Raw genomic sequence first — 20577 nt, forward strand, 5'->3', positions numbered from 1 at the left:
GAGAGCAGCCCAGTGTTTACTTCCAAATGGGCAAAGCCTTGGGAAAGGAGTTTTAATTACAATCTCATGTAGCAACTTGAGAGGGGCCAACATTTGTACTGTGCATTCATCTTATAGCGGTGCAGAAAAACACCCATCTGACTGGCTCATGTAAAATGGGCTGCAAAGTCAGCAGAACCTTAGAAAAGATGACACAGCAAGTGGAACAGAGCCGAATCTTCCCTCATCCTGCCAAGCATGCAGGGCTCCCTGCCCCTTTTTAAAGCAAGAGAAGCCAATTGGCGTTTGCCCTTCAACTTCCCTAGTTTGATATAGAATTTGTGACCTAACAGATTTAGCCGTTAATAAAACAGAGACCTAGGAGTCAATGGGCTCTGAGGTACGTGCAGGATTATCTGAGACCAAGTCCTAATCCTCTAGGAAATCCCCCATCTTCTCACTTGCTGCAATGCAGTTTGTGCCACCAAAGGTGGTATATCACAACTCTGGCATTTCCAGCCAAAGCAGGAGCCATTCAGGGGATGCTCAAGAGGCTGTGTGTGTGTGTGTGTGTGTGTGTGTGTGTGTGTATTCAGTATGCCCGCTGGTAATGGAGCTCTGACGTAAAAAAATATTTTAAAAATCCTCCTCTGGGCACAGATACTCAGGAGCCAGGCACTGGACAGGGAGCATCCTTGAAGGGCGCTGTCACCTGGAAGCAGAAGGGCTATTGGATCTTTCTCTTCAGCATTTAAATAATTGTAATGCGATGTCTCTCATGTTGAGAGATTCATCCTTTGCATTTTGGAACTAAGCCTTCCCAGTGTTCGGAGAGTTTCCTGCTGTCTGTTCAGCTCAGCATACCAAGAGGCTGGAGAGGTACCCGGCAGCCCAGATTCATTCTCCGTCTTGGAAGTATTTGCTTCGAGAAATCATGAAGTCACTCCTGGCCACGTTGTGGAATTGTTTTGTGCTTTTTAAAAAGCCTTTTAATTTTTCTATTTGAATGCCAGAAAGGTTGGGTCTGTTTCAGAGAATGCTTCTGATTTCTGAGGCTGGCAAGGGCATAAACTGACATGAGAGGTTCTCAGCAGAACTCCAAATTCAGGCAAGATTTTTCCAAGCACCTACTATGTTCACAACACCCTGCAGGGGTATTCAGGAGAATCTGAAGTTCTGGCTTAACTCTCAAAACTTTGAAGGCAATGGCTGAAAAAGAAAGATGAGCATCTTGTGGCTCCCTTTGGAAATGATTGAGTTTTGCCACAACCATTGGCAAGTTTGGTTTTTTCCATCAAAATTTGGTGTCTTCATGTGCTGTCAAGCATCTCCTGCAGGTCAGATGGAGCTTAGGAAGACAAGGGTAACTGTTCTCTTTGTCTTTGGAAAGTGTTTTGTCTGTCATCTCTCTCTTTTCCACAGCCTGTTGTTTTTATTTATGTAATTCTCATCTGCAGAGTCATTGGTATGGGTAGGCTCCCCTCATCCATCAGCTTGGTTTGGGGTAACTTGCAGATTTGCACGTTTTATGTGGAGGTGATTTTCAAAACTTGTGTCTATGTGTAGTATAAAAACTGATGCTCATGGTAGGGTTTTCTCTCTATACGTTTTCTTTTGCTGTCTGGTGGTTATTTATAACTATTAATATGTGCATTTCAAATATACTGTAGATACAAAGATGCTTTGTTAAGAGCCTAGCAATAGAATAACTTCTTTAAACAGTATTTTTTTAATTTGGTATACTTAAAAAAAATGATTTTTTGTGCTTTAGAAAAGCCATTGCATATTAGAAATTTGGAGAGTGGCTTCAGGTAAGTTGGAGAAAACATTTTTTAAAAAGATGAAACCAGGGCTTCCCTGGTGGCGCAGTGATTGAGAGTCCGCCTGCCGATGCAGGGGACACAGGTTCGTGCCCCGGTCCGGGAGGATCCCACATGCCGTGGAGCGGCTGGGCCCGTGAGCCATGGCCGCTGGGCCTGCGTTTCCGGGGCCTGTGCTCCGCGACGGGAGAGGCCGCAGCAGTGAGAGGCCCGCGTACCGCAAAAAAAAAAAAAAAAAAAAAAGATGAAACCAGAAGCATCAAAAGACAACTGCCTGACAAAGTCATTGGATGGGAAATCTGAGGCAGCTTTTCTCTACAGGAGGGGTTGAGGAGAATCATACTACTTAGTGGAAGCCTCTGATTTAAAAGCTGGCAGATATATTTGGGGTGAAGGGAAAGGAGAGATCCCTGCCCATTTGCTGTCCACTCAGAGGCTGCTTCTGTTGACATCCCTCTGCCATTTCTCCTTCCCTGGCTCCTAAGCCAGGTCACCTCCACACAGCTGGAGTGAGACAGAGCACTGTTTACATTCCACAGATCGGTGTGCAGCCAGCAGCTTGTGGAGTGGGGACATTGACTGTATAGTGGAGTTATGTTGTCTTCGTAATTGACCTTGACATTTTCCTTTCCTTTTTTTTAACCCTACAGGAGCCTAGTAATAAACGAGTCAAACCTCTTTCCAGAGTCACATCCCTAGCAAACCTCATCCCACCCGTGAAGGCCACACCGTTAAAGCGCTTCAGCCAAACCCTGCAGGTAAGAAGGGCACAGTGGGCTCATGTTTGCAGAAAACCACGCTGTGTGGGAGGAGCCATCCCTGTCCTACCTAGAACCTCCCCTGGTTTCAGATTGACATGAATCAATGCTTACTTAAACAGAAGAGAGCAAGTGAGGGGACTGAAAGGAAGAAAGAGATGTTTTCAAGCTGTAAACTGGTGTCAGGCAGAGTCCCTCGAGGTGTAACTGGAGGAGTCATCTCTGTTGGGCTCCTCACAATTATATTTCACAGTCCTATGCCCCATCCAGATGCGCTATCATAGGTTTTGTCCTAACATATCTATGGGCCTCCCAAGGGAACCAGCACATGATGTAAGTTGGAGGGCAGGAGAGCCTAGTGATTTAGACCAGGGTCTGCAAACTATAGCATGTGGGAAAAAACTCAGCCCACCCCCTGATTTCTTGTGGCCCTGGAGCTAAGAGTGGTTTTTACTTTTTAAAATGGCTGGGAAAAAAAATAAAAGAGGAATGATATTTCATGACCCATGAAAATTATATGAAATTGAAATTTCGGTGTCTATAACTAAAGTTTTGCTGTCTATAACTAAAGTTTTGCTGGAACACGGGCATGCCTAAATGTTGATATGTTTTCTGTAGCTGCCATTGCACTACAAAGGCAGAGTTGAGTAGTTGTGAAAGGGATCATATCGCCCACAACACCAAAAATATTTACTATTTGGCCCCTTACAGAAAATGTTTGTTGACCCCTGACTGAGAACAAGGGCCCTGGAGTAGAAGTATCTCACTTCTGTCCTTGGCTGTGTCACTCAAAGACTTTGTCACCTTGGGCAGATAACTTCATATCTCTCTAGGTCTTGCTTTTATTCCTCATGGATACATTGGGGGATGATGCTACCAGCTCCTTTATAGAATCCTTGTAAAGATTTACAGGATAGTGCATTTAAAGGACTTAGCATAGTGCCTTGGCCTGTAGTTAGTAATCACTAACTTCCTAACCAGCTAAGGTGTAAATATTAACTACTATAATAATTCTTTGGTTAACAGGTGGTTTGTAAACTCCTGATAAAGTTTATCTTTTAAAGTGAAAATCGAGATTTGTCTTAAGGCTTTGGGCCCAATATGATAATCATAAAAATCCTCTTGTAGACTGAGGCCCACGAAAGTCATGCCATGAAAAGGCTCACCTTGTTCAGCTGAGGAGTAGTCTTGAGTCTGCCAGTTTCTTACATGTCCTGAATACTTTTGCTTAGCGGTATTTTTATCTTGACTTTCTGAGTCATTAAGAAAATTGTGGACCAGGGAATTCCCTGGCAGTGCAGTGGTTAAGACCCAGCACTTTCACTACCAAGGGCATGGGTTCAGTCCCTGGTTGGGGAACTAAGACCCCACAAGCCGTGTGGTGTGGCCAAAAAAAAAAAAATTGTGGACCAGCACCCAAGGCTTATGTCCCATGCTATGAAATCTATGATTTGAGAACTGTTTAAAGTTTCCCTCACCCACGCTTGTCCTTGTTACCACACCATTCAGCCAATGTGCTGTGACTTTGCACAGCCCAAGCTCTTCTCCCCACTTTCCTACAGGTGCCGTCCCTCACCAGTGCTAATCCCTCCCTGCCCATTCCTCTGTTAACGCTGCTAATATTTCTCCCCAATGAACACCTCATCGTCTCATTAGCTATGGGTTTGGCTCTGTGCTGGAATCTCTGGGCCCCTGGTTATCCTCTGATCCCCTTTGTGGGAGAATGGAGGAGAAAAAAAATAAGGTCGTCTTGGGGGGCCAGATGAAGGTCTTCGAAGCTAGTGAAGAAAAGTGTGTTCACCTTCTCTCCCCAGTGACCAGTCCCTAAGCCCTATGGCCAAGTTCATCACAGGCTTCCACTGGAAGATCATCACTGCCCTAGCCCTGCACATCTGGTCTTTTGCTGAGTTCTGCTTTTTGAAAATTCTTTAGCCTGTCTCTTACCATTTCACGCTTTCCTTCCCATCCCAGTGGCTGTGGCTCAAGTTCACCGTAGTTATTTCAACCTCCGTGTTGCCAGCCATCTCTTCCCGTTGTCTCTCTGGGAGAGTCCACCGTCTGCCCCAGGAAGGGCCTCACTCATTCCACAAGAGTTAAGTGGGCCCTCGTCATGCACCAGGCTCTAACTCCTGCCCTCACGTTGCTTACATCCTGGGTAGAGTTGCCTTCTGGCAACTTGGTGACCACATCTGGCCCTCGGTTGTGTTTTGTTTGGCTGCACATTGTTTTGAGCTAACGTTTAGAAATCAAAACAGTCCACGTAAGAATCTGGACTTCTGACTTCTTTTGAGGAATTGGAAGGCACAGCAGTGCTGGGCCTATGTTCCCACATGGCACTTATGAGCTGTGCCTAAGTAGCCAGCCAACTGTCATCTACAAATGTCCCCACTTCTCTCAGTTGTCCTCCCAACACCTGGCCTCTTCACTCACTGCCATCAGCTTGCCTGGCCTGTAGACTCCGTGTTTATGCTCATGGGTCCAGGGAGAGCACTGTCTATGCCTCCTCCCCACAGCCCAGCCCCGACTCAAAGCACAGTGCTTTAAGATCTTCCATTGTCATACCTTCAAAATCTTTCCTTAGGCTTCCCAGGCAACCTTTATTTCTTTTCTCCTGTTTCTGCCCTACACAGATCCCACACAGGGAACACTGCAGGAAATATTTGATCACCCTACAAATTTGCATTGACCTAGAGAACTGGGACAGAAGGAAATCAAGCCATGTCTGAAATCCAACAGACTGAGGCCAGGCAAAGATGAGAAAGCCAGACGCGAGGCGGGGAAATCTGACAGGTGGAAATTGGTTTCTAAAACCTCAAAAAATTTTTTTGGCAAAATAGTTTTTTATTTACTTGTGTAAAATATGATAAATAGCTAATTCCAGGTTCCATTTATTGGACAGAAACAACCCAGTAGAAACAGAATAATTATTCATAATGGTTATGCACATGAACATAGAGAGAACTTGAACAGTGTCTTTATGCTGTGAGTGTGTCCTTGGCGGGGGGAGTGGTCAGCAAATGGAAATATGTCCCTGAGGTTGTATGCAGAGTTAGACAGCCATGTTTGCAGGATGACCTGCAAAGCACAGAGAATGCCGTCTTGCCCCCACGTATCTCCCTGTAAGTCACCTTGGCACATGCAGTGCAAGTTTTGCAGAATTATTTCCAGTCCTAGCATCCCAATAATTGCCTCATGACTTTATTGCTTCCTTCCCCAGGTAGAGTGCGATAGGTGTTAATGTAGCCTGAGGAGCAGGGAGGATTGTGGGGGGGAGAGGGGTGGAGGCCCCAAAGGCATACTTAGTGGGCCACCTTCACATCCTTTCCCATTTTGCCTGTGGTGGTCTTGATGCCTGTTCTAAGAGGGGAGAAACAGAAAACAAGGAGTACAGGGCTGCCTCAAGCCTCTCTGTAGTCCTTCATTCCTTACCCATATGTGTGTATTATTTTTTTCTGCTTCCCAAAGCAACTCATTGCTGTCATTGAGCAGCTTGCTCCTCTGTGGCAGTATCCCTTGTCCCTGGCTCCTGACACCTTAGAGACATACACATCCCTGCGATATCCAGTTAGGTCTCTCAGGTTGGGTTCCTTTTATCATAGGAGGAGAGATGAGTTAGGCCCAAACATGATGCTTTAATCAATAATGGAACACTTAGCAGTCCTTCCTCTGGCTTCCTTGGAGGCCACAGGTTAGCCCAGGAGGATATCGAGAGAGCTTGGGGCTGGCAGCCTCTTCCAAAAAGCTTAAGAGCCCAGTCACAAATGTGAGTGGTTCTTGCAGCGAGAGTTCAGCAAGACACTGCAGGACTTGTTCTCTGTGGCCTCCCTGCCCCCCATTCCCCCTGTGGACTGGGGGCTCGGGCCTCAGCACAAAGGCAGCATTTGTGGCGGTCAGAGAGGGAGAGCCGACTGCACGGCGCTCCATCTGCTTCTGACCAGGGAGGTTAGCACTGCTGGTAGACTGGAGCACAGATGTCTAGATCCCTCTGGGCCTATAAATCCCCTCACTGGGCTGCCCAGCTCTGAAAGGGGCTGGTCTGTGCTCACTCCTCATGTGGAGTGACGAAGGCGAGCTGCCTCGGCCGGTCGATCGCTGAGTCCACCTCCCCGTCACGGCCGTGCGGCTGGTGGACTTGTTTAGGCCGAGTCCAGGGCATGCTATGGGATGCTGGGCTCCTTACCCTGTAGCTGAGCCCTGCGTTCTCTTTGAACGTGAACTGTATTTCTTTTCCATTATAGAGTGTATGCTCATTACGGAAAAATACGGAAAAGAGGAAGGAGAAAGATTCCACTCCCAAACAACCCCTGTTAATACTTTATAATTTCCTTTCAGTGTTATTCTAGGTCTATCTATGAAACTTACACACTCTGGACCTAATTTGGTGTTACAGTCTTTCCAGCCTTATCTTTGTGTTTTCTGTTTACCTCTGGATTTAAACCTCCCCCCGTGGCCCCAAGGACTGTGGATGATCAGTTTTTCTTGCATCTCTATTGGTCTTGGCCTCACATATTTCCAGGCTACGCAGTTAGGTGTATAAAGGTTCCTCTTCGTCATTGTCACACTCTCTTGGGGGAATTGTACCTTTTATTAAAATTAAATATTTCTATTTATTTCTTTTAATGCTTTCTGTCTTGGATTTTATTTTGTCTTTTCTTATTTTCTTTTTTTTGCATTTTACCTGGTGTATCTTGTTTATCTCTTTTATTTTCATCCTCCCTTTGTCATTTAGCTGGATGAAAGTTTTATTATGGCTTAAGGGAAGTGTTATATCAGTTATTCTTGGAAAATATCTTAATGGACTGAGTACATATTATTCCAACAGGATGTGATTTATTTTATATAACCAGTCTCCTATTAATGGATATTTAGGTTGTAAATATTTTTATGTTATTATGTAACTCTGTGTTGAATGTTTTTTTTATGACATTTGTCCTATATATATATATTTTATTACAGTAAGGCCAGATTTTAAAACTATTTGTATTGATTATCTGAACATCAAAAATAATATTATCAGGCTATTCTTAGTACACACTCACATAATTCAATCAGTTTATTGGCTGTATTTGTCTTTAAACCACGTCACAGGTATTGTTCTAAAGAATGTATTTATCTTCAATATAATCTTTTTTTTTTAATTTATTTTATTTATTTATTTTTGGCTGCGTTGGGTCTTCGTTGCTGCACACTGGCTTTCTCTAGTTGCGTCAAGTGGGGGCTACTCTTCGTTGCGGTGCGTGGGCTTCTCATTGCAGTGGCTTCTCTTGTTGTGGAGCACGGGCTCTAGGCTCACAGGCTTCAGTAGTTGTGGCACGCAGGCTCAGTAGTTGTGGCGCACGGGCTTAGTTGCTCCACAGCATGTGGGATCCTCCAGACCAGGGCTTGAACTTGTGTCCACTGCATTGGCAGGAGGATTCTTAACCCCTGCACCACCAGGGAAGCCCTTATTAGTTATTTTTTAATTACCCACAATCCTCTTCATAGTTGCATTTTATGGTTAATCACCTTGAACTTGCTGACTTCCTCAATCAACTCTTCTGACCATAATGAATTTTTAAACTTTGTATTATGGAAACTTCCAAACACACAGCAAAATAGCAGTATACCATGAATGCCCATATGCACACAATCTCTAGGCCTCTCCTGGAACCGTTGAAACTACTTCAAAAGCACTAACCGTTGGGATGAAACATCTCGCAGGTAAATCTGATCTTTGGAGGACTTAACGGGTAATCAAGTGGGAAACTCAGGATGGCAGGAGAAACCCCAAACTCAAAACAGGTGTCTTCTGGACCCCTGCCACAGTTCCTTCCGGAGGATTCAGTATTAATTGTTTGCACTCGGCCATCAGCCTCTTGAGCACCATCCCCGCCATTGCCCGGCTCGCCTCCTCAGCGCTTGTCCCTCCTGCCCAACCTGTCCTATTTTTTTAAAGTACCTCCTATTGGGCTTTCTTTTCTGATTATATAACATCATTTTTAAAAATGAAAAATATAGAGAAGCACAGGAAAGGGAATAAAAATTCTTGTAATCCCATCTTCCCATCACCAAAAAACTTCTATTAACATTTTGGTATCTACTCAGGCAAACTTTTCTTTTACTATATACTTGTGTGAGTATTTTTTAAAAACAAAATTGTAATCATACTATTTTTTAACTTGCTTTTGTCTTAACAGTATAAAATAACCTTACAGTATAAAGACATTTTCACATCATTAAATATTTTTCATGATCTCAATTCTTAATCGGTTCATATAGTATTTTGTCAAAAGGATATATGTTTATTTAATCACCCTTCTATTGTTGAATACTTAAATTGTTTGGATTTTTCCACCATTATAGATAGTACTGCTTTAAACATCCCGATCACAAATCTTGTATATGTCTTTATTTCTTCTTTCCTTACTTTATGTTGCCAGAAGTGGAATTCTGGTCAAAGAGTGTAAACACCAAGCCATCTGATAGCACTAGTGTTAGGCCTCTACTTTTTTTTTTTTTAATTGGAGTATAGTTGATTTACAATGTTGTGTTAGTTTCAGGTGTACAGCAGAGTGATTCAGCTATACATATACATATATCCATTCTTTTTCAGATTCTTTTCCCAAATAGGTTATTACAAAATGTTGAGTAGAGTTCCCTGTGCTATACAGTAGGTGCTTGTTGATTATCTATCTTATATATAGTAATGTGTACATATATGTTTATCCCAAACTCCTAATTTATCACCCCCACATGTTTCCCCTTTGGTAACCATAAGTTTGTTTTTGAAGTCTGTGAGTCTGTTTCTGTTTTGTAAATAAGTTCATTTGTATCATTTTTTTAGATTCTACCTATAAGTGATATCATATGATATTTGTCTTTTTCTGTCTGACTTCACTTAGTATGATAATCTCTAGATCCATCCATGTTGCTGCAAACGGCATTATTTCATTCTTTTTACAGCTGAGTAATATTCCATTGTATACATGTACCACACCTTCTTTATCCATTCCTCTGTCGATGGACCTTTAGGTTGCTTCCATGTCTTGGCTATTGTAAATTGTGCCGCAGTGAACATTGTGGTGAATGTACCTTTTCAAATTATGGTTTTCTCCAGGTGTATGCTCAGGAGTGGGATTGCTGGATCATACAGTTGTTCTATTTTTAGTTCCCACCTGCAGTGTAGGAGGGTTCCCTTTTCTCCACCCCTTTCCAGCATTTATTGTTTGTAGACTTTTTCATGATGGCCATTCTGACTGGTATGAGGTGATACTTCATTGTAGTTTCAGTTTGCGTTTCTCTGATAATTAGTGATGTTGAGCATCAGGCCTCTACTTTTGACATGTATCTGTCTTGGACAGAATTGCTTCTTTGTGTTCTCACATCCTAATTCTAGACTCATAGTCACATTTCTCCCTCTCTTTGGGCAAGGGTGCAAGGGTTTGTGTTGGGCCTGGAATGGCTCAGAGATGATGAGGATGAAGGGGAGAGAGGACATTTCAGGTTTGAGGAAGGAGTGTGGAAAGACTGATGCCATCTAGATCTGAGAAGTAAGTAGGAAGAGTACCAGCATATGTGCTTAATTTCCATGGGCTGGCAACCATGATTTTCTTCTCCAAGGACCTCAAATATCACCCCTTGGTCCAAGGTCATATACTTTCTATAGCTGATAAAATCTTTGGTCCTAAGTTATTTGGCAGATGTGGAGAATGAGCCCAAGGGGTAGAGGGGTGTGTGTGTGTGTGTGTGTGTGTGTGTGTGTGTGTGTGTGTGTGTGTGTGTGTGTTGGGGGAAGCAACCAGAAACCATACTTATTACCTGTCTGGAAGGTAAGGATGTAGTTGAGGAGTAACCTGTATTCTGTGTTAAAAGGAACTCCTGATTTTCTGCTGTTCTTTACCATTCCTGCAATAATAATTAGACTGTTGTAATAGTTGACTATTGCAATTTAAAGGTTGTCATTTTAAATTTAGTACTAACATCTTCCATTAGTTCAGTATTTATAGCAAGCCAAGCTCTGTGCAAGGTCCTTTATGTTCGTGGCCTCATTCAAAACTCTGCAGGGTAGAACTCATCACCACTTTATAGGGGAAAAAACCTATTGTGTGCTTTGCTGCACAATAGCCAGGACATGGAAGCAACCTAAATGTCCATCGACAGATGAATGGATAAAGAAGATGTGACACATATATACAATGGAGTATTACTTAGCCATAAAAAGAAACGAAATTGAGTTACTTGTAGTGAGGTGGGTGGACCTAGAGTCTGTCATACAGAGTGAAGTATGTCAATCCATTTAATAGTAAGCTATCTGCTACAAAATAGCAATGGTAAATGTAGAGAATTTCCCTGGCTTGAACTCTTTATTGGAGCGTGTTATCTTTGGCCGTAGAGACCTTCTGTTTTGGGAAAAGGACAAGGGAGTACCCCACGGAACAGGCAGCATTAACAAACCAAATCTTCCATCATGCCTAACGTGCTGGGTTTACATTTCCTCTGACACGTGTAAAGGGGCCCCCTTTTCCCACCTACAGCATCTTTTCCATATAGCCAGTTCAGGCATAAACATGAGCACCCATTTCCTAAATCTGCAGTATCTGTGCCTGCTATGGGGCCATTGTTATTTTAGCTGCCAGTAACTATGAGCTTTGGGCTTTTGACTCATTTTCTGGGCCAGATTCCCTCATGGAAACTCTTGCTTGTCCTGGAACATTTTTCAGTCCAGGCCCAGAATCCCCATAACTAGGGGGTCCTATGTACATGATTCTGTTTTGAATCCAGTCCCTTCCAAGCTGGGTCCCTTACTTTGAAGTGAGCCTCTCCTGGTCACCGTGGACCAATGTTTCTCACCCCAAGGGACATTCAACAGCATCTGTAGATGTGTTGGTTGTCACAGCTTGAGGTGGGGGGGGGGCACTACTGTCATCTAGTGGTTAGAGGTAAGGATAATATTAAACATCCTGCAATGCACAGGACAGCCCTTCACAACAAAGAATATTCTGGTCCAAAACATTAGTGGTGGCAAGGCTGAGATTCCCTATCACAGACTGAGAAGTAGCCTGAGACTCATCTATTTGGGCACATGCATTCCAACACACTTTAAATTTTACCCTAGAGGAAGCAGGGTAGGATATTGGTTAAAAATTGCAAGTGGGGGCTTCCCTGGTGGCATAGTGGTTAAGAATCCACCTGCCAATGCAGGGGACACGGGTTCGAGCCCTGGTCCGGGAAGATCCCACGTACCGCAGAGCAACTAAGCCCATGCACCACAACTACTGAGCCTGCGCTCTAGAGCCCACGAGCCACAACTACCGAGCCCAAGAGCCACAGCTACCGAGCCCTCGTGCCACAACTACTGAAGTCCGTGCGCCTAGAGCCCGTGCTCAGCAACAAGAGAAGCCACCGCAATGAGAAGCCCGCGCACCGCAATGAAGAGTAGCCCCTGCTCGCCGCAACTAGAGAAAGCCCGCGTGCAGCAACGAAGACCCAACGCAGCCAAAAATAAAATAAATTAATTTTTTAAAAAAAGCATTTAAAAAAAATTGCAAGGGGTGGGGGAGAGTTGCACTCAAATAGACCAGATGTGGATTGTCATCCTGAGTTCACCACTGACCTGGGTTATTAAATTCTGGAGCACCGTTTATTAGCTGCATGACCTTCAGCAAAGAATCACCCTCTCTGAGCCTCAAGTTTCCTCATCTATAAAAAAAGGGTAGGAATCCTCACCTCTTGGGCATAGCAGGGCTCTAAAGCCCCACTCACAGAGCCCAGCACATACAAGCAACGACATTCATTCATTAAGCAAAATTGTTGAGGACCTACCATGAGGTCCTACCATGTCCTACCATCACCATGTGATGGTGAATCCATCAGTGAACAGAACGAATAGATATCCTTGTCTTCAAGGAGCTTACCTTCTATTGGGAGGAAACAGACATGTCAGAAACAAACCGGTAAATGATATCACACAGCACATGGTGAAAGAGAGCCAGAGCAGGGGGTGGGCAGTGGCAGGGGCACTGGAAGGGACGTGGCTGTTCTCCTCTCTCTCAAGGCATTCCTCTTCTTTGGGTTTTTCCTCTTAGCAGTAGTCACTTTTTCTCCGCCAGCTCCAATCCTCTCATCTAATTGTGGCCAGCTGTACTGATGACTGGTAGGGGTGCAGGTATGGTGTGTGGTCAGCACTGTCATGAACACCCCCCCATGGCTTGGGCCTGGTTGGCTGTGAGCTGTCTCCAGGGCCAGCCAGCTGCTAACCATACCTCTGTCCAGCATTCTTTATTTCTTTGGGATTCTTCTTTTCAGCATCCTTCCCCTTTCTAAGTGGAGTTTTAAAAAGACAAAATGTTTGTTTTAATCCATCCAAATTAAAGGTGCAAATCTGAAGTTTGATTGGTCAAAGAGCCACTCAGTCATTATTCCTAAAACTGAGCAAATGCATTCCCTCTTCTTAACTAGACTTAAACTCCAAGAAGGCTGAGTCCCATCTGACTGAAACCTCCCTGCAATGCATGATTTGCATGTAAACAGCAGGTACAGTCCCCGTAGTAGAAAGAGCTCAGGTCTTAGAGTCAAACACATCTGGTTTTGAATCCTAGCTGGGGAGATACCTTAGCCTCCCTAGCCTCAGTTTAATCATCAGCCAGAAGGGAATAAACTCTCACCTTTCAGGGTGGTTGTGAGGATCGGAGAGAACTCATCGGAAGTACTAAGCATGGGCAAGTATGTACGGCCCCTCTGTGATATACGTGGTGAACTTCATCCCTGTCCCTTCCCCCTTAGTACCCAAGCCCAGCAATCACTAAGGAAAGACAAAACCAGGAATTCTTAGAGATGGAGCTCCCCTAGTATAGCTCACCTCTCTCTTTTTTTCCCCCAAACTGCAACAGAAAAAAAGTCTCCAACTCTGGGAAATTTTTCAATAAAAACATAAAAATATGTTCAATCTTATGTTCGAAACATGAAACTGAAATTAAGATGTATTTGTTCTTCCTATCAGATTGATAATAATATCCTATTTATGAGTGTGAAGGGAAAGGTACTATCATATACCTTTCTGGAGACTATGAAGTTGAACAGACTATTTGAAGGTCAATTTGCCAGTACTTATCAAATGTTAAGAAGTTGATACTTCTTAGACCAAGGAATTCTACTTAAGGAATCTGCCTTACAGAAATACCAGCATAAATACATAAAGGATGTTCACTAAGGCACTTTTTATAATAGCCAGGCACTGGAAACGTTTTTAATGTCCATCAGTTGGAGGTTGATTAAATCCATGTGGTCCATCCAGACTATGGGACACTAACTCTGTAGCCATTAAAAAGAATGGGTGGAGGCTCAAGAGGGAGGGGATGTGGGGATATACATATACATATAGCTGATTCACTTTGTTGTACAGTAGAAACTAACACAACATTGTAAAGCAATTATCCTCCAATAAAGATATTTAAAAAAAAAGAATGGGTGACTTAAGAGGTATAAACTACTATATATAAAATAAATAAGCTACAAGGATATATTGTATAGCACAGGGATTATAACCAATATTTTATAATAACTATAAATGGAGTATAATCTATAAAATGTTTGACTCACTATGTTGTACACCTGAAACTAATATAATGTTGTAAACCAACTGTACCTCAGTTAAAAAAAAAGAATGAGTGACTTTGGACAATGGAAATGTTTTCAAGCTAGAGGTAGTGATTGCACAACACAGTGAATGTACTAAAGGCCGCTGAATTGTTCACTTTCAAAGTGGTTAATTTCATGTTATGTGAATTTCACCTCCATAAATTATTTTTTTTTTAAGAGTGGGTCTTATATTCTAACATGGAGAGACATGTTGTTGAATGAAAAGAGAAGACATTCTGTTTTCTGTGAATATTAGCAAATGCATGGAAAAGGTGTGGAAAGACCTCGAACAAACTTATAGCAGTTACTTCTAGGAAGTGTACTTGGGAAAATGAGGGGATTTGTACTTAATTTTATATATTTTTGTATGAAAATTTAAAGTTAGCCTAAATTACTTTCAAACTGGTGGTGGGGACGGGGGACACTTAAAGTTGGTCAGGGGCTGACACTGCAACAAAGAAGGCGGTTGATTCTCTCAAGTGAAAGTGGAAAATGTCTTTGATTTTGAATCTTCTTTTTTGTGTTTTCCTCTCTTTCTGCTCTTTAATTCCTGCCCCAGCTGGCATCAGAACCGCAAACTGAGATGAGTGAGTTACTTGGTGACTCACTTTGCTTGTTTTGACCTTTCCGTGCCTGTGGCTAATTGATTTTGAGTGCCGGGAGGATCTGCAAGCATTAGGCTGGTCACTGTTTATAAAGGCCTGTTTTCAAGAGATCACAGGGATTTGTGAGATACCATTAGTAAAATGCATTTGGAGCAAGTACTTTCTTGACCCTCACAGGGCTGGTCCAGTGATCATGAGCTCATTAATTAGCCCAGGAGCTCACAGGTGCCTAGGCCAGCCTGAGGAACTGTGTTACTGCTTGCAAACAGAGCTCGCTTCCTGCTTCCAGCAGGTTGTGGTGATACCCTGAAGCCCCTTGGCAATTTCTTTTTTTTTTCATTTATTCATTTTTCTAGAATTATACAAATTTGTAAACTAGGGTGAAAATTACCTATAACGTCATCAGGCAAAAACAATAGATTTGGTGGCATTCCCTTTGTATCTTTGCTCATGTGCATTTTTTCATAATTATAAAGTGTTCATACACAGATTTTAATCCTAATTTTATTTTAACTTACAAAGAAGGGATTTTTAGCTGTTAAAAGTATCTCAGAATTATCTTAATTGGCTAGATAACATTCTATCAAGCAGATGAATTATAACTTGTTTAACAACGCCCTTATGTTGAATAGTTCTTTTAAAATTTTCTTTACTTTCTTAAATTTTATGGTTGAATCTCAAAATATTTGGAAGCTACCTTATAACGTCTCAGAGATGACGGCTCATATGTCACATGCAAAGTCAGTTCCTGCCCTCAGGAAGTTTATAATTCAGAGCAGGTGACCAATAAGTATAATAAAATCTGATCATCATTATATCAGAGAGATGTCCAGATTGTTCTGGGAAAGGATGGGAGAACACTGGTAAAGGCTTCCTAGAGGAGGTATTTGAGTTATATCCCAAGGACAGTTAGGAGTTAGCCAGCAAGGCAACGAAAGAAAAGCATTCCAGGAAGAGAAGACTGCTTGAAGGAAGCACAGCAAATGGCAAAGCATGGTACATTTAGGGAATGGCAGATAGCCTAGTAGGGCTGGAGAATAGGGGGCTCATGGGTGAGTGGCAGGAGGTGATTCTAGATAGATAGACCGTGGTCAGATTACAAGAGGACTTCTGTGCCAAAATAAGGAGTTGGAACTTCACATTGAAGGCCATAGACATGTCACCACAGCCATGGCAGGGAACACTTGCTAAATAAGAATGTGGCTTTTCAGCACAGCAACACCTCATTGCTTTGGCAAAGTTTCCAGTAAGTGTGTTGAAATCATCTAGGATGAAGGCTGAATATGATGCATTCAGCTTTCTTCTTGATCATTTGTATTTGTCAAGAGAAAGCACTGTGGTAGCATGTTTCAGCCACAGGGGAGGACTTTGGATGATTAGACCACCCCAAAGTCTACCAGGACCTCTTTGTAAAATAAGAACATAACTTGGAACAGGCACCATTTGCTGCCAAGATGGTAACTGACAGAGAGAACCACAACTGAGGCGAATGTAAACAGAAAGAGGAATGTATCAGTATTAGCCCTTAGTCTTAGTGGCTCTTCCTGGCTTCAAGCACACTGAGATCCAGGGGCTGAGTGTGGGTAGAGCTTGCTGCTTCCCTCCTTCCCTCCCTCAGACTCTCTCTCCATCCCTTATTCTGTGTGTCCCTTTATTCTCTCCTATAGTAGACACACTCTTCTGTGTGAACAGAGAGAGCTGCCTCAAGAAACTCCTGCTTATGTTATTTCGTGAGCTTACAATCCCAAAGGAAAAATCTTCTGCTCTTTCTCCCATGAAGCACACAGCAAATTTCAGGGAATCGCATGTCCCCCTCTGAACCAGGGTGGTGGAGTACTCTGATTGGTCAGGTCTGGGGGAGCCCGCCCAAACTATGTGAGAGGGGATACCCAAGGAGAGTAGGCAGTGTCCCCAGAAGGAGGAGGAGAGTAGGAGTACTGGCCAGATGTTCTTTTTGCTTTTTTTTTTTTGAAGGACATCCACTACTGTTAACCTTTGTTGTTCTCAAGAGCGGAGGTGTCCACGGGAGAAAAGTAGAGCTCATGACTTGTCTGAGAGCCACCTTTGCGCATGCATTTGACCTGAAATGTTTTTGTGCTGTGGTACACTTGGTTACCCGGTCTCGCAGAACGGATACTCCCTTCAAGTCTCTGAAAGCGGCCCCTTGCCCGATTTTCCTTAGCACGTAGCCACAAGACAATGCCCTACTTCCCACAGGCCTTGTGACATTGTCCTCTCTTTCTTGCAAATGTCTGATTTATGCTCTGTCAGTAACAGGAAGCCACTCAAACGATCCACCCAGTCCTGCTGCTGCCCCGGTGACGGTTTGTTTTTCTCATTGTTTAGCGCTCCATCAGCTTCCGCAGCGAGAGCCGCCCTGACCTCCTCGCCCCCAGACCCTGGTCCAGAAATGCCACCCCCTCGAGCACGAAGCGGAGAGACAGCAAGCTGTGGAGTGAGACCTTCGACGTGTGCGTCAATCAGATGCTCACGTCCAAGGAAATCAAACGTCAGGAGGTAGGCTGGGACCCCTGGAGTTGCCCTTGTGTCTAGAACAAGGCACACTGAAGGCAAGAGCCAAGCTGGGGTCTACACCACGGTCTCCAAGTCAGTTCTTCACTGCATTGATAGAAGGACGACAAATGGGCATGTCAGACCTTGTAAGGAGCTGAGAAACCAGCATCCAGCTGGATGGGTGTGGCCCTGACTTTTAAAAGAAACTGATGTGGGGAAAAAAAAAAAAAAAGACACTGATGTGAAAATCTGAATTTACAAAGAAGATGAATCAGGAAGTGTCTGTTTAGGACCATAGAGTTCACAGAAATAATCATTTTACTTATATTTTAATAGCACCTTCTAGAATATTTTAAAATACTCAGTTTATGAAACTTTGATCCAGTTTTGGGGAAAACTTTAATATGGAATGCAGTTAATTTCATTCCCTGTAAATTTTCTGTATCAGTAGCCTAGATGGCTATGATAATACTACTTTACAGAGAACTTGTCATGTGCCAGGCTGTGCTAAACACTTCAAAGGTGCATCATCTAATGAAATCCTTGGAATATCTATTTTAGCAGAGAACCTGACGCTGGCAAAAGGAGTACTTAAAAACTTTCTAGGTTTTTGACTTCCGCAATTCTTTTCTAGGACTTTATCAACCAGGCACACTTGTACACAGATGAAAAGATGCACGTGTAAGGTTATTCATCACAGTGATGTTTACAATAGTGCCAGAAAGAACCTGAACATCTATTACCAGGTCCTGGTTCCATAGTGAATGTGCATACATTCTGTAACTATAGAAACACGAGAAGTGATGATATGTATGTATGGCTAGGTGAATAAAGCAAGGCACAAAATAGGGTGGTATAGTGTGCTACCATTTACGTAAAAAAAGTAAAAATGGGTGTGTGTGTGTGTGTGTGTGTGTGTGTGCGCGCACACGTGGGCTCGCATATTTGCTTATAGACGCATAAAATATTTCTGAAAGGACATGTAAGGAGCTGGTAACATTGTTGCTTCCTGAGAGGTGAACTGGGTGGTGAGAAGGAGGAGGTGAGAGGGAAGTTTTCACCATGTGCCCATTCCTAAACTGTAAATTTTGAACCATGTCAATGTTTGTCTATTAAAAAATGAATAAATAATTTAAAAATAATATGTACACTGAAAAAATCATTTGCAGAAATATGGCAAAACCTTAACAGTGGTTAACAAATGGTATTGTGGATAATTTTAAATTTTCCTCTTTATACTTTTCTGTGTAATAGTGTGCATATATAACTTGTACAGTGGGAAGGAAGGAAGGGGGGGGATTGATTCTGCAGATGAAGAGATTACTAAGGTACAGTGAACACGAGGTCACCCACCCAGAAAGTTACAGAGCTGGAGCAGTGAACCAAATCCCATGGTCTTCACAGTCACACTGTGCTGCCCACCCCCCTCCACAGACACCTGACTGTGGTGTATCCCAGTGTGGGGTTTTGTGGTTTTCCTCTCTTGGGGGCCACATTGCGCTCTGGTAAAACAGACATACAAGGAAATCTGAGGAAGGTCCAAGTAAAAATATTTAATTGTACTGCAGCCACCCATGTCCTCGTTTTGATAATGCTCTGTAGTTATGTAAGTTGCCACCATTGGAGGAAGCTGAGTAATGGCTATACAGGACCTCTCTGTATTATTTTTGTAACTTCTCATGTGAGTCTAATTATTTCAAAATAAAAGGTTAAACAAAGTAGAGTACCAGGAGGGCATGACATGGAAGCTTTACTGGGGGCCTTGAGAGGGGTCACCATGCACTGGCCTCCAGTGCAGTGTTCTGCCTCTGCCCGCTGGGCCAGGGAGCACATTCATTGTCCTGCTGTCCATCAACCCCAGGGATGGAGGTGTTCTCCAAGCCTGCTCACCTCTTCCCTCTGGTCTGAAAGAAACGTAGTAGTCACCACAGGCATGTAGTTCTTTAATAACATAAAGTTTGCCAACAGTTGAGACTGTCAGATGAGAGAGAAAGAGTGTTCTGCACATCCTCGCTCTTAAATTATGATGGATTAACAGAAGCAAATCATTGCGTCCATTTACACACTCTTGCACACAGCCAGCTCCTGTAACTTTATTTATTGTGCAGTGCGGGGCCAAGAAGTAAGTTAGAATGAATTAACTTCACCAGACATCTAGAGTGATAAAATATCGGATTCATCCTGCAACACAGCCTTAAGACAAGTGGCTGATGGGAATAAAGCTATCTGTTGAGATTTTACCTTCTGTTGAATAGAAGGAAGACAAATTGTGATGGCCCAATTAATAGTAATTCCATGTCCATCACTGAGAACAGACGCCGAATCATTTATTATGATTGTCACTCACAAAAGAGACATGGAGTCCATGGCTCAGACTCTAATTATTTTACCTAAAATAGTTCCATCTTGTTCAGCTGCATCACAATTGTGTAAATGAAATATGACTTGTTGGATTAGAAACACATGTGGAAACTCTTTCTCCCACAAACAAATAGGCACATTACACAGAAGTTTTGCAAAATCTTTTCTTTGTAGATTTTAGCCACTCGATGCAATTGCTTCGGGTCAATTTAACTTTTTAAGAATCCTTTAAAAATCCTTAAGAGGGCTTCCCTGGTGGCGCAGTGGTTGAGAGTCCACCTGCTGATGCAGGGGACACGGATTCGTGCCCCGGTCCGGGAAGATCCCACATGCCGCGGAGCGGCTGGGCCCGTGAGCCATGGCCGCTGAGCCTGCGCGTCTGGAGCCTGTGCTCCGCAACGGGAGAGGCCACAACAGTGAGAGGCCCATGTACTGCAAAAAAAAAAAAAAATCCTTAAGAAATAAGTAGATATGGGGCTTTGAGCATCAGTTGAATTTGGTCTCAAAAATGAAAGGAAAGTTCAGTAAATGTGTTTTACCTTTCCTTGCAGGCCATCTTTGAGCTTTCTCAAGGAGAAGAAGATTTAATAGAGGACTTGAAATTGGCAAAAAAGGTACATTCGAATCCAGTGGTCCTTTGAGTCACCTGCTGCTTTTTTCCTCTGAGTAATTTTACAGTTCTAAGATTGTGTTTTATTAGTACTCATTCTATGACTAAGACAGGTCATCAAAAATTGAGAAGAACCTACAAACCAAGTAGTGGGGAAAATGTCTCAAAGCAGGAAGGCTCTAGATCTGGCACTATTAGGGGTTCTCCTCTGCATGTCTCTAATGCACCTAAAAGAATACTTCAGTTAAATCAGAAAGTGTTCATCGGGCCTGGCTTCACATGCATTTCATTGTCCTAGAAGTCTCACATGCAGG

The 20577-nt window shown here is 43.1% G+C and overlaps 1 protein-coding gene across 2 annotated transcripts in view; it reads left to right on the top strand.

Moving 5' to 3' along the window:
• Nucleotides 1-20577, top strand: part of ARHGEF3 (Rho guanine nucleotide exchange factor 3) — a 175898-nt gene that overhangs the window by 131523 nt on the left and 23798 nt on the right. For both annotated transcript variants that reach the window (XM_060161549.1, XM_060161550.1), the window contains 3 exons: nt 2450-2557; nt 17125-17295; nt 20205-20267. In XM_060161549.1, the coding sequence (XP_060017532.1) occupies nt 2450-2557; nt 17125-17295; nt 20205-20267 (342 nt within the window). The remainder of the gene's footprint in view (nt 1-2449; nt 2558-17124; nt 17296-20204; nt 20268-20577) is intronic.

The sequence above is a fragment of the Lagenorhynchus albirostris genome, chromosome 10 (genome assembly GCF_949774975.1).
Source record: "Lagenorhynchus albirostris chromosome 10, mLagAlb1.1, whole genome shotgun sequence".
Taxonomy (NCBI): Eukaryota; Metazoa; Chordata; class Mammalia; order Artiodactyla; family Delphinidae; genus Lagenorhynchus; species Lagenorhynchus albirostris.